The sequence below is a fragment of the Dipteris shenzhenensis genome, chromosome 28 (genome assembly GCF_047967505.1).
Source record: "Dipteris shenzhenensis isolate YYH24624 ecotype China chromosome 28, Dip_SZ_1.0, whole genome shotgun sequence".
In the NCBI taxonomy this organism is placed as follows: Eukaryota; Viridiplantae; Streptophyta; class Polypodiopsida; order Gleicheniales; family Dipteridaceae; genus Dipteris; species Dipteris shenzhenensis.
In genome coordinates, this window is record NC_141623.1 from 42,640,621 (window position 1) to 42,654,797 (window position 14,177).

The following is a 14,177-nucleotide window of genomic DNA, read 5'->3' on the forward strand; positions in this document are numbered from 1 at the left end:
AGCATGTAATGTGCATATATGTACATTACACAAAGGGATATCAAGAACGATTTGAAATTTGGAATCAACCTTATCTCTGTTAGGTGCCTTCCTCCACCATTTTGGATCCATGACATATGCTGGCTCCCTGCAGTAAAGGCATGGAGATTTTGAATTACCTCTTTTGCTTATGTTGTTGCCTTCCATATGCCAATCAACTTGGAAATCACCTTTGCTGCCAACATGCAAATACCCTCCTTGAACTTGATCTTTAATAATTACTGGTATTTCTGTGTGTTGGAATACCCAATCAAGAGTTTTGTGTATCTTTGTCTTAACCTGTCCAGTGAAAATACAATTAAAGAATCATACATTAATAAATACATGAAACTTATAAAAAAACCACTTTCAATCCAAGTGTGTGCTTACCTCAAATGCACCTAGCCACCAAATGTGCTTTTTAGATTGCACACTGAAGTGTTTTGAGTCTGCTGTTGTAATCGAGGGATCAAGAGCACTATTTATTAGAGTGATGGTGACTTGTTCAATCTTTTTCTCCTTGAAAATTTCACATTCTTCTAGCTTTATAACAAATTTCAGGAACCCCTGGCACTCTTCAAATGTCATATCATAAAACTCAACCATTCTCCTTTGCACATGTTGACGATTGACAAAAATGTTGTTAAAAGAGTTATATACAGTGGTCCCCTTGTCACTTCCGTACACTTCTTTAATATGTATACAATTTCCAATATAATCATCTACATGTTGGTTGAGTAGGCCTCTTAACTTCCACACTTTCGCAAGCTTCGGTAAGAGCACATGTTTTATCCTCTGGTCTTTCAAGGTTGCTGATACTGCATTGAAAATGGATGTGCAAACTTTCTTGCTCACTCCGCTCTGATCGAGTGCCCCTTGGATTACGTTCACATAAACTTTGTTTGTATCTACAAACTGCTGCACAACATTTCATTTGATTCTTTTAAATTTTTGCAATTGTAGTTGATAGTAAACCTTTCATTTGTTTTACTGGAGGGGAATTAGGATCAACATTTTCTTTATGAGGCTCAAGAATTATTTTTTCCAAGCTCAATTTCTATTATCATAGAGTAATCATTGTCTTTGTGTTGCATTCAAAATTGCAAAAAAGAATAGTTACATTGCTTCCTGAACTCAGCGCTTGCATCGTCCACCACCGCCAGCTTTTAAATTCGCAAAGTTATAAATTTTTCTATTTCTAAGTCTATCTCCTAAGGGTGTGGCTTTTCTTCTAGTTTTCCTCAACACTTTCTTTGTCATCATGTGTTCTTCAATTTCTTTCTATAGCTACTCTTTCAATTTAGAGCTTTCTGCTACCTGTTGCAATTTCATTCCCATCTCTTGTTGGTACAGCCGCCACTGCAGATTGAGCTTTGACTTATCCAAGTAGGCCCTTATTACCATCACCCACAAACTTTAGTAGTGTTGTCAGATTGGAAAATGGATGAGTAAAGTTACTGATTGGACATCTTAGGTAAATGCTTCCATCACACCATAATTCAATATGATGTAAGCCTTCTATCCTCATGTTCTCTCTTTGCATTGCACCTACTTGTGGGCCCTTCCGTTGTTTTTGCACAGGTGCATACTCTTCTTCTAAATCAATGTGGAGGTGGTAAAGTCTCTTCTTATTGGATTGTTCTTCAGTAGCATAGTCACATGTTGCCATTTTTTTTAGCAACGTTGTCACATTGCTTCACACCCTTGTCAACTTTTATAAAACAAAGTGTTAGCAATGGACTTGCTGCGATAAATCCATGTTAATCTTTCACAAGGATGTTTAAAATTTTAAAAAACAAATATTCTTAAAGGTTAGTTAGAGTTTCTGACAACAAAATCTTACAGCCTACTTAAGTCAACAACAATAAATCCATATTTACTGCTGCAATAAGTCCATGTTTATCTTGTCATGCAAAGGTTTAAAATTTTAAAAACAAAGATTCTTAATCGTTAATTATGGGATTCTGACACAAAAATCTACTGCTGGCATGAGTCAAGATGACACAAAACCTACTTTAAAGAGTATGATAGGAGCATTTAATGCCGATTCATTTTTGTAGATTTTGGAGCAAAGAAAAATAAGAAACTAGCGGATTTCTTATAGGGCCCCAAAATGAGTTTTCTTTTTTCCTAATGGCAACTCAAGCGGACTGAGATGACAATTTGGATTTTTCATCCATGAAATTCTTTAAGTTTGTTATCAGCTCTTGGAGATCACCCTTGAGAAAGAGACATCATGTGCTTTCAATTGCTCTACTGCTACTTGAACCTACCAGAACTTCACGATCCCTCTCATATCAGGAAAGAAGTGCATTGTCTTCTTTAGCACATCCTGGGTATCTGTGGCAAGCTAGAAAGCTTGACTCTACCATCTTTACTAATCTGAGCATTGGGGTATACATCTAGAAAATCATGTCTCTTCCACTGTTTCTCCAAGAAGTGTTCTTGCAAATTGCCTCCAAGAATGCCTAGCACATTTTCAAGCATGCTTTCAGTGATCATAATCTTTTGACCTTGATAAATTGTTTGTCCCTTCTTCATGTTCACCTCTGTACCAACCTCGTGAAGTTGCTGAGCGCATCAAAATTAGGCTTTTGAAGAGCGAGTGAGGAGCTCCCATATGTCACAATTTCAAGATTAGGGGAGGAGAGGCTCTTGCACTGTGTTGTAGAGGGGGAGCAAAGATTGTATGAGGAGCTCCGGGACAATGCAAGGGGGAGGAAAGATAATGTGAGGAGCTTTCAAATTGTGCAAACACATTTTGGAGCTTGGTGTTTCCAAGGGAATCCAGTATGAGAGGGGATAGAAGTTACAGGAACAGTGCAAGGGAGAAAGAAACACTTGAGAGGGATAGAAGATGAAATAATGAAGGAAATGGAATATTGGAGGCTTAAGTTTGTAGTCCGAATGCAAGGGAGAAAGAAACGATCGAGAGGGATAGAAGATGAAACAGTGAAGCGAATGGAATAGCGAAGGCTTAAGTTTGTATCCCAACTACAAGGAACTCTCAAGATGAGAGCCACCATGGTGGTTGGCGCAAATTTTGAGTAATTCAAGGCAGTAATACTACCTTGCATGGTAATGAGTGATTAGAGGTGATTAGGCTTCATGATTTATGTTTGTGGTAATTATTGCCATCTTTTGCTGGTGGTGGCTGTGGCATTTTCCTATGTTGCTCTCATCCACCCCTGCTCTGCTACTTTGCTCCATGCACATTCCTACACTGCTCTTTCGCCCCTGCTCTACTTTTCTCCATGCTCCCTCCTCCAACTCTCATCCCTCATGTACTCCCCTCCTCATCCGCTCCACTGCTCACCCACTCATCTTCACCAATCCTATTGTAACTACTACCACCCCTCGATGCAATGTGATCCCAATGTTATTTGCCTTCTTGTATAAGGTGATTAGGTTGCAGTCTGTAGGACTAGAAATGCTGGCTCTTTTGGAATCCCTTCATTCCCTCGGTGGATTCCCCGCACATCTACATGTCACCAGCTTGGATGGCATGTGCACCTCTGGCCTCTATATGGTTGTGATATATGGATTCTCCCTAGACATTGACGAAGCGTTTAGGATTTTCATAGTAGAGTACTCTCGTCCTATTGGGGGGGCCGTAATCTAAGTTCTGGCAATGTGCACGGCCTTCGGCCTCTCCATCGTCTCCTCCATTGGCTCCCCAAAAAATTCGAATGCAGCAAGTTGGGCTAGCAGCAATCCTAAGTTGTTTGAGGCTCTCAATATGCAGACTGTTGTTAATTTTAATATAAACCACTCAACAATGGCCATTGCTGAGTAGCAGTTGCTAAGTTTTTATAATTGTAAGATCTTCTATTCAATTTTTTCTCTATATCAGTTATTAATTTTTATGTAATCTGTTATTAGATGTAGGTGTAATCTCTTTTGCTTAATTTTTACTCAGTTGACTATTTGGATGGCACCACTGGGCCTCTAGTCACTGTGGTGGCTCAAAATACTTTTGCCCTCATTTAGGATTTATTGCAACAAGGACTAAAATACCAGTAAAGTAGGACTATAATTTCCTTGGTTTAGGACCAAAATAGTGCTAAAATAATTTCTACAACCCACTGCGATGGTTGCATGGAGATACATTTAGAAAAATACAATTAAATTTTTAGAAAATGCAATTGATGATATGGTCCTTGAGGGGTCCCCTCTAGGGGCAAGGGTCATATCGACATGCATTATACAATATCCACACAAATATGGCATGTCGATATGGCCCTTGCCCCTAGAGGGACCCCTCAAGGGACATATCATCAATTGCATTTTCCTTGGTTGCACAACAAAATACATTTTCCTTGGTTGCACAAGGAAATACCTTTTCCTTGGTACACTAATATATCGGGGGATGCACTACTAAGAAACCCTCTTTATCATGTGCATTCAAGGGGTATTTTAAAAAAAAATCAATTAAAAATTTCCCCCCAATAAAACAACCCCTCTTTACTTATGAACTAACGGATTTTTTAAAAAGTTGAATTAAAAAACCCCTCTTGTTATTGTAATCCTGTTAAATTTTTCCCAAAAGTGGGATTAAAATACCCCTCCTTTTGAATGCACGTGGTACACTAATATTTTTGGAGGTGAAGCCCCTGAGCTAATATATAACTCTAACAACTAGCACAGTGGTTGTCATAGATCTCCTTCTATTTGCCAACATGGTGGTCATCATAGATCTCCTTCTATGATAAGTAAAAATAGATAGCTCCATAACTCCAAGAACGAGTGCGGGGGTCACTCCAAGCCAACCTTGAATTTTCCTGATCTGCATGGGCACATTGCTTGGTGACATGTGGCAAAGCTACTGCAAAAGGTTGGGCGATGATAGGTGGTTAGGCCAAAGACTGTGTTGCAGTGGTGTTCAGAATCATAGATTGTGTCTCGTTATTATGCCAAGAACCAATGTGGTGGTCTCTCCAAGCCAACCTTGAATTTTCAAAATCTACATGGTGTGTGCCCAGTGACACGTAGCAAAGCTATGGCAAAAGGCTACGCGATGATAGGTGGTCAAGCTAGAGACTGTGTTGTGCGAAGCAGTGCAGAGATGCACAAAATAGTGCAAAGCTGCCATGTGTTGAGCTCTGTGGTGTTCAGAATAAACAGATTGCATCTCATTATTACGCGAGTGATGTCGGGAAAATTTTTTATGATAACTCAGGTCCATGTAAAATTCAAAATCTCACCTAGGAGCACGTCGCATTGTAGCCCCAAAATGGCCCCCAAAATAGTTCCCTGATTGACTATACCCAAGCAAAAATTGACCCTTATAGCCACTAAATCCATCTAAGAAGCTGTATATTTTTTATCCTGCCACCTTTAAATCTAATATGGTTTCTTTTAGCAACAAGGGATAGTGATCCCTCTCTATTTCTATTTTTGATCCATCTAAGAAGCTATATATTATTTATTCTGCCACCTTTAAATCTAATATTGTTTCCATTAGGGGCAAGGGATAGTGATCCCAGATGGGGTAGCGTTCACATTCTTGAAGTTCACATATATCCATAACTTCTTGTTACATTTAGGAATAATCGTGATTGGAAACCCAATCAGTGTGCTCTATCACATAAATGCAACTTGCATCATCTAATATTTTCTCTAGTTAATCATACACCATGGTGCCAAATTATTTATTTGTTCTATATGGTCCACAACCTTAGGGTGGGCACTTTCCCTAATAGATATGGTGTGTACAGCCACTTGTGGTGAAATTCCTTTCATATCTCTGTATAACCATGCTAGGTAGTCTCAGTATTCCATTACTGCCTTGAGTCAGTATTCCATTACTGCCTTAAGTCTTTCTTCTTCTCCTTGGGTGAGTTGTTTCCCAATGAATACTAATTTTTCTTCCTCCCCTTTGAGTCAAAGGGCAAGGTTTATTGTTCTGGTTTTGTCGAGTCGCTCATATACTAGAGTCTCATGAATGCTATCACTTTCTTGTACTTCTTTCTCCCGTAGAGGTCTTGGCATTGCTATGGGAACACTGCCACTTGTAGAGCTCTTGAAGTAATCTGGTATTTCACAAATATCCACCTTTGATTGTGTTGACCTAGTTGAACACATGGTATCATCATTGGGTGGCTTATTATCATCATCAATCCTTTTAGTATCGTGCTAAATTTATTTTGCTATAGTGTCAAGATCAATATTTATTCTCATATGTGGCTTGAATTTCAAAAAAAAATTATGTTCGGAATTGTGGGATAACTTTTCCACTAGCAAAGTATTCCCAATTAATGGTTCATTTGTTGTGCACACTCCTTGAAGAACATCTAGTCCCATTCAAGTTGAGGAGGCTCGGTTGTCTTGGTGAGGTACAGCTCCACAATCCTATTTTCCACTTTTTCAAACTCATTGTAGTGCTCAACCTTGGCTTTGCATCAATTCTCCCCTTTTGGCCTTCTTTCGAGATCTCCTACTATTATGTAACTTTGGAGGTTTGACTTTGGGTAGCTTAGCAGCCATTAGGGCATGTAGACTGGCTACATCATTGTCAAAGACATGGTCTTTCAATTGAGAAGTTATAGCCTCTGTCTCAAGGTGCCATGGTCCATCAGAGCCATCATTGTCAATTATAGTCTCTTTAGGGTCATATCCCATTCAAGGCCACCCATAAACATTGGAGTTGTAACACAGTTTACTTTCTTGTTGGACAATTTTGAAATGACTGGAAACATTGACTGCCAGAATGGAAGTCATCGAGATGAATATTTGAGATGGAGACGTTATTATCATTGATGTCAAGGTTAGGAACCAAACTGTTAAGGAAGTCCTCATTTGATGGAGGTCCCAAAGTCAATGTCATCTTAGAAGAAGTCCAACAATGGCTCAAATGGAAGGAATTGAAATCGTTACCCTTCTAGGTCTCTATGGTAGATTAATAGTTGGTGTATGCTAAAAAATGTATTCATCAAGTTAATTAGGGCTTACTTGTGTTGAAAATGGAAAGAAAGAAATGATATCCCATGTTGCTAGGTAGGTCATGGTTGAAAGAGAAAAATGGTTTACACATTGTTTACAATTCAAAAGGAGCAAGGACATGCACAACAGAAAAACAAAATTATGAGTGTGCAAACATGTGTGAGTAAGTAGCCAATCGTTTTTCAATGACTAGACTAGTAGAGGAGAGAAACATTAATTCGGCACCAAAATAGGGAAGGAGTAAGTGTGAGAAAGCTACATGTAAGTGAATAAAATGGGTCCTAAGTGTTATTAGAAACCACAATTATGCTAAAACGAATTATGGGTTACTTAAAACTAAATTAAGCTAAAAAATGACTAGCTTGAGGATATCTGAGGTGGTAGTTTTGTAAGAGAGTGTATAGTGATGACAACTCAATACTAATAGTCTACAAGGTCTAAGATCTAACACGATAGAGAGAACACACGAGAAAGAGGATAAAAGAGCCCAAAAAATAGCCCTTCTCTTTGTTGTGTGTTGTATTTCCAAAAGCAATACTTCTAACTCATTACAATGGTGCATCTCTGCTCAACTTACTCACCATGTGGCCAATGCCACAATACAACACTGAGACTAATGTGTGGCTTGAATAGAGGTTGGCTATACAAGCAAGTCACACCTTTCCCCCCCCATAAGATTGAAGGCATGGCCAAAATATGGTTTGATGTAGGACCCATGTACTACAGTCAAGGTCTTGCAAGCAAGATTAGATTGTTGAAGGCATATGTGGTCATTCCAATCTTGTTGGTGACTTGATATGGGACAACCCATTGGACAAAAAGCTTAGTAGCCAGACCCTTTCTCCCAACAGGGTAATTCACAATGATGAGACCCCCTATGATGAGAATGTTTTGTTTGTCATAGTATTTCTTTAAGTGTGTGGTATCATTTTGTCATATAAAAGAGAGTGAACTATTCAAAAAAAATTCAATCGTATAAAAGAGAGTGAACTATTAAAAAGAAATCAATTGGAATGAAAACCTAATTTTTTATTTGAGAGGTTAATGAGGTCCAATTCAATGGGAAAGTGTGGTGATCAACCAAAATGAGCTTAAGAAGGATAGACTCTAGTGGATTCTTGAAGAGTAGTGCTGTAAGTAGTCAAAACATTAGGTAAAGAGCCATCCTAGTGTTGATGTTGAGGATTCGATATACATGGCCATCATGAGGTCAATGGTTTTGTTCAAGCATTCTATCAATCATTTCCAATCTAAGTGGTTTCAGCTCACAAATTGCTATTTCATATGGCAAATGGTTGACCAAAATCTTCGGCAAATTTGACCCAAAATTTGATCCCTAATTAGATAGTAGAAATTGTGCATATCCATGAGGCAAAATCATATCTTGAACCTAGAATCTTGCTACATCTAGTGCACAAATTGACTTTAGAGGCTTTTCTATTGCCTACTGTGTCCCATTATTCTACCAACAAATTGTGTGGGAATTACCCAACTAAGAGACTAGCAATGGTCTGGTAATATCAAAAGCATCTAATTGGAACACTTTATTTGCTATCATGGGTTTCATTTCACTTGTTGGTTTTTGGGTTGGATACTGATAAAGTTGATAGATAGAACATGAGCGGATATAATGATGAATGGAGGCCCTCATGTGTGGCCAAAAAATATTAGCCCAAATCTTGGTGAAAATTTCAATGAATGTTAAAGGGCTGCCAAAGAGATGGTCATGAAAAACTGAAGGTATAGTTTTTGAACAAAGAAAGGGACATATAAGAGATTCTAAAATGGTAAGCAATGATAGTATAAGAAACCATTATAAATGTGGATGAACAAAGGAGACTCCAAGTTAGCATACGTGCTGATTTCTTGAAATTTTTGCTCTGTGGACTAAAGGGGGACTAAAGGTGTTTAAGGTTGGTAAAGGTGGATGAGGAATTGGAACAGAGAGTGGTGTTGTATGCACTACATGAGGAAAAAGATTTTTGATAGAATTTTTGTGTAGAGAGAGAATCTGCCACATCATTTTAGTTGCTGGTCGATATGACATCTTCACATAGTATTCCTAAAGTAGTAATACCCATCATGCCAATCTTCCATGCAAATGTTTCTTTGTCATTATAGGGTTATTATACTGATCAACATTGAGTGATCTATTTGAATCTACCTCCATCCATCCAAGAGAAGGTGATGTTAGAAGAACAACACCTTTCTAGCTTTCCTGAGTTGATCGTGGTGGTGGACTATTGATGGCATCCCCACCGATTTCTTTTTTTTTTTCCGCAGTAAATTTTAATATATTAAAAAGAAAAAGAATATTTACAAGTCACCTTCTTGTGAGGAGGTAGTATACTTTAAACCCACATCCTTGACAAGGCATTACAAGCTTCGTTTTTTAATCCAAAAAGGGCAGTGAGTGCCCACATTTCCTCAAAGCATTTATCCATTGGGATCCTAGATTTTGGTGCTCTATGGAAAACTATATCGTTCCTATGCTTCCATATGGTAGTTAATACTAGGGCTCTAATCACTTGGATCCTCTAATCACTTGGATCATCTAGTGTGTTAGATCATTGTCCTTTTTCTTATCGCCCAGTAAGGCAGTTTTCCATCTGATCTTGACCTATACATTCATTTTTGCTAATCTAGTCTCAGTTGCCTTCCACAATTCCTACGCAATCGGGCATTCCCACTGTAGATGCATGTGTGTCTCCCTGAAGTTGTTGCAAAACAGGCACAATGGTGAAATTCTCGGGTTCCACTCGGCAAGTCTTGCTCCAGCTGGGAGCTTGCCCATTAGAACCCCCCAGATCAAGAAGTTTAGTTTGAAGGAAGGAGTCGACTTCCAGCTTCTCCTTAGCCTCATTTTCCATGTAGCTTCTCTATCCATCGATGCATGGAATTTCTAGTGAGCCTTTGCTATCAACGTAGCATCGTTGCCTCATCTGTCACTGAAGTCCTACAGAGTTAGTTTAGGATATTCTTTCCCTGTCCTCCATAAAAAACCCTTGAAATCTCGAGCCTCCTTGAATGCATGGCTTGTTGGCCAATCCGGTTTCAAGTTATTGATTACTCCTTGCATGAACCTCCCTTCTACTTTGAACAGTTGGTATCTTATGGTTATCAGCTCCACTTTCATCCATTTTGCTCCTCCTGGATCCCATATTTGCCTAAAGGTAATTAACCCTTTGCCATAAAGACGAGTTGCCATTCTCAGATTAACTGTTGCATACGCTGGTGCATCTTTTAGGGCCCAATTTGTCAGCCAAAGGGATCTTCCCAATGAGGCATCACCCTAAAGTTTTCTGCTTCCACCCCAGTAACTTCCCTCTGCTTTAGTCTTCCACAGTAGTAGCAAATTTGAGAGCATTTCCGACGAGGGGACTCTAAACGTTCTATCCGCCAGTACCAGATCTTGCCAGGGTGTTCTGATTCCTCGTGGGGCATTCCTGGATATGAGGTCTAGTGCCATTTTTGCCCATGGTTGGTCACGTTCCTCGTGGGGCATTCCTGGATATGAGGTCTAGTGCCATTTTTGCCCATGGTTGGTCACGTCCCAACTGCAATAGTGTCTTCATGTAGATGTCTTTCATTCGCCTCAGCCCCACCCCTCCTTCTTTTGCTGTGAAGACCAGGTGTGCACTAAAGGCATGCCATCTTCCCTCCCATACGAAATTGTTTATGCATCTGTCGACCTGACTCAGACAGTTGTTTGAGAAGGGCATTAGAGACAATACGTAGACTAGTACTCATTCCAACACATGCTTAGCTACTGTTAGCCTTCCTCTAGTGAAAGCATTCTACCCGACCACTTGTCAAACTTTGCATTCTACCTGACCACTCATTCAAATTGGTCTTTCATCGCTCCTACCCCGATTGGGCGTCCAAGGTATTGATGGCATCCCCACCGATTTCCTTCCCAGACACACCCTACGCCCACTCCACTCTCATCCATGGTCGATTTCCTCTTTCAGTTAAGGCAATGGATTGCCGAGAGTTGGACCCCATCTTGACAGAGTCTTCACGACGTTTGCTGCATGGAAGGGTAAATGACGGTAAACTGATCCCTTCTTCTTGCTTTGGTCAGTAAGAATGAATCCTTGACGGCCATCTGGCGTCTTAAGCATTGTTTTGTTGTTGCAGCGGAATTCACGATGCCCTGGCTTGGGGCACAGTACCATAAAAGAGGCCTTTTGGGATGTAAGCTTGGTGGAGGCAAGCAGAGCTAGCCACTTCGAAGCAAGGTGAAGCCCACTGATCGCATAGAAAAAGCTGTAAGTCAACGTCATTCTAGTGAGAATTGCGGTGCTCAGGCGTGCAAACCGTCTCTGCTTTCTCTTTTTCCTGCATGAAGCCACCCTAGACTGAATTTAGTTCACAGTTGAAGGCACCCTACCCGTAATAATAGATTTCAATTTAGTGCCAGGCTATATAATTGAGTTCCACCGTTTCTCTCTCTGATTTCTGACCTTGCAGGCAGGCAGGGCATGCAGATAATTTCGACTCTTCCCTGTCAATGGGTATTTTGGGTAAATATGGCTATGGGAAATTTCCGAATGACGCACCATTGGACAGGGAAGGCACCAACCACCAAGCAACTCATGCTTTTAGTAGAACCTTGTGTTGTCTTTTGGAAAAATGCATGGACAACAGAGACCTGGCGGCAGGAAGGGAAGCACATCGTCTTATCGTGAGAAATGGGTTTGAATCAGACGTCTTTTTGGGGAGCCAGCTTATTCGCATGTTTACCTCCTTTGAGAGATTGATGGAAGCAGACCAGGTATTCAACAAATTGTCTGAACCGAATGTGTTTTCATGGACTGCAATCATTTCAGCACATGCCAGGCTCGGCAACTATCAGCAAGCTATCAAACTATATCACCAACTGAGAAACTCAAGTGTAACTCCAGACGGGCATGTGTTTGTGGCAGTCCTAAATGCTTGCGCCACAGCAACAGCCCTGATGGAGGGCAAGATTATTCATTTTCACATAATTGAATATGGCTATGAGTCACAAATATTTGTGGGTAACACCCTTATTGACATGTACTCAAAATGTGGGAGCCTCCAGGATGCATGCGTGGTGTTTGATCGATTGCCAAAGCATGATATTGTTACATGGAATGCCATGCTTGCAGGCTATGGCCAATGGGGTTACAGTCAGGAAGCTCTGCAACTTTTTAAGCGGTTGCAACAGGAGGGCTTGCAGTCAAACCAAGTCACATTCATTTGCATCCTCAAGGCATGTGCCTGCATAGCAGCCTTAGATCAGGGACATCATATTCACGGTGACATTATTGAAAGGGGCCTTGATTCAGACTTATCTATCAGCAGCACCCTAATCGACATGTATGCAAAATGTGGGAGTGTCCATGATGCAAGCATAATGTTTGAAAGATTGCCAAGGCGGGATGTGGTGACATGGAGTAAATTGATTGCAGCCTATGGCCAGCATAGGCATGGTCAGCATGCTCTTGAACTGTTGCATAAAATGTGGTGTGAGGGAGTGGTGCCAAACCAGGTCACTTTTGTTTGTATTCTGAAAGCATGTTCAGGCACACTGACCTTAGAGGAGGGCAAGGAGATTCATTCCCTTATCACAGAAAATGGGTTTGATTCAAATGTTTTTCTTGGTAGCACTCTTATTGATATGTATGGTAAACATGGGGACCTTGAGGATGCACACATAGTGTTTGACAGATTGCCAAAGGAAGATATTGTAACATGGAATGCCATGATTGGAGGGTACGCCCAGCATGGGCACAGTAAGGAGGCTCTGCAACTTTTCTATCAAATGCAGCAGAAAGGCATTTCTATAGACAAGGTCACATCTTTTTGCATTCTAAAAGCCTGCTCCGGTATATCTGCCTTGGAGCAAGGGAGACAGATACATGCTCATATAATTGAGAGTGGCTTCAATTCAGATATGCATATTGGCAGTGCCTTGATCGACATGTATGGGAAATGTGGGAGTCTTGGGGATGCACATGTGGTATTTGACAGCCTGCCACAGCGGGATGTGGCAATATGGAATTCTATGATCGCAGTGTATTCCCAGAATTGCAATTATACCCTGGCATTACGATACTTTGATGCCATGCAACAAGCAGGCTTGAGGCCAGATCATGTGACATATCTGTGTCTTCTTTCAGCTTGCAGTCGTGTGGGCCTGATAGATGAAGGATGTTGTCACTTTAAGTCAATGTTAGGGGACTATGGCATTGCACCAACATTTCAACACTGTATATCTATGACTGACCTTCTTGGGCGTACAGGATTCTTGAATGAAGCTGAAGACTTGCTAGAAAGTATTCCGTTCTGTCCTACTGTGATTGGGTGGACTTCCTTGCTTGTTTCCTGTAAAACTCATTGCAATGTAGACCTAGGTAGACGATGCTTCGATAAATTTGTCACACTGGAACCAGGAAATGCTGCAGGATATTTGCTAATGTCAAGCATTTATGCACAAGAAGGCATGGGGGACCATGCAGAGAAAGTAGATAATATGAGGAACCATGTACACATGTGGAAGAAGCCAGCTAAGGCCTTCATTGAGATAGAGAACAAGGTGCATGAAGTCAGTGTAGGAGACAAAACCCATGCAAGAAATTCTGATATTTATGCAAAACTTAAGATGTTAAGCTTGCAAATGAGAGCTGAAGGATGTATGCCAAGTTTCAGCTCAGATTTTGATTATGCATCTGAAATCATGTCGGACAAGGAACATGCCCTTTGTGGACATTGTGAGAAATTGGCCATAGCATTTGGTCTTATTTCTAACCCCAGAGGCACAAGCATCAGAGTAACAAAAAATCTTCGAATGTGTGCTGATTGTCATTGCACTGCCAAGTCTATATCTAAGATAGAATATTATAGTTACTGATGCTTTCTGTGTACATCATTTCAAGGGTGGTGTGTGCTCTTGTAAAGATTACTATTTTTTAAAATAGGAGTCGAGTATTTGAATTAACAATTTGAGTGGGTCATGAAGCTGTAGCAAAGCATTGTATTCCGGGAAATCTGCATGCATATGAGCGGATCCTTGATGAAAAGCTGAAGGCTGTGATCATTGATGAAAAGCTGAAGGCTGTGATCATTGTAAATATCTTTGAGGTCACCTTCACGTACATCGTGAACTAGCATTTGGAGGTTAAAGTAGGTTCTCAAAGCTCTTTGAACAGGTGTTGATGAAGAAAGTTAGAGCATTCTTCCAATCTTAG

General features: G+C 40.4%; 1 protein-coding gene across 1 annotated transcript; it reads left to right on the forward strand.

Annotated features, from left to right (window-relative positions):
* The first annotated feature begins 10,679 nt into the window (after window positions 1-10,679).
* Window positions 10,680-13,966, forward strand: LOC147883588 (putative pentatricopeptide repeat-containing protein At3g01580). The gene is made up of 3 exons (XM_087400123.1): window positions 10,680-11,002; window positions 11,101-11,201; window positions 11,434-13,966. The coding sequence occupies exons 1-3, from the start codon at window positions 10,853-10,855 to the stop codon at window positions 13,838-13,840; spliced, it is 2,658 nt and encodes an 885-aa protein (XP_087256249.1). The 5' UTR covers window positions 10,680-10,852; the 3' UTR covers window positions 13,841-13,966.
* Window positions 13,967-14,177: the final 211 nt, after the last annotated feature.

What these genes read in the sequence shown, in the direction of transcription:
- LOC147883588 (XM_087400123.1), top strand. Translation starts at nt 10,853, where the DNA reads ATGGCATCCCCACCGATTTCCTTCCCAGACACACCCTACGCCCACTCC. An exon ending in GACGTTTGCTGCATGGAAGG is followed by an intron (nt 11,003 to 11,100) that starts GTAAATGACGGT and finishes TTGTTGTTGCAG; the next exon opens with CGGAATTCACGATGCCCTGG. An exon ending in GCTAGCCACTTCGAAGCAAG is followed by an intron (nt 11,202 to 11,433) that starts GTGAAGCCCACT and finishes CTGACCTTGCAG; the next exon opens with GCAGGCAGGGCATGCAGATA.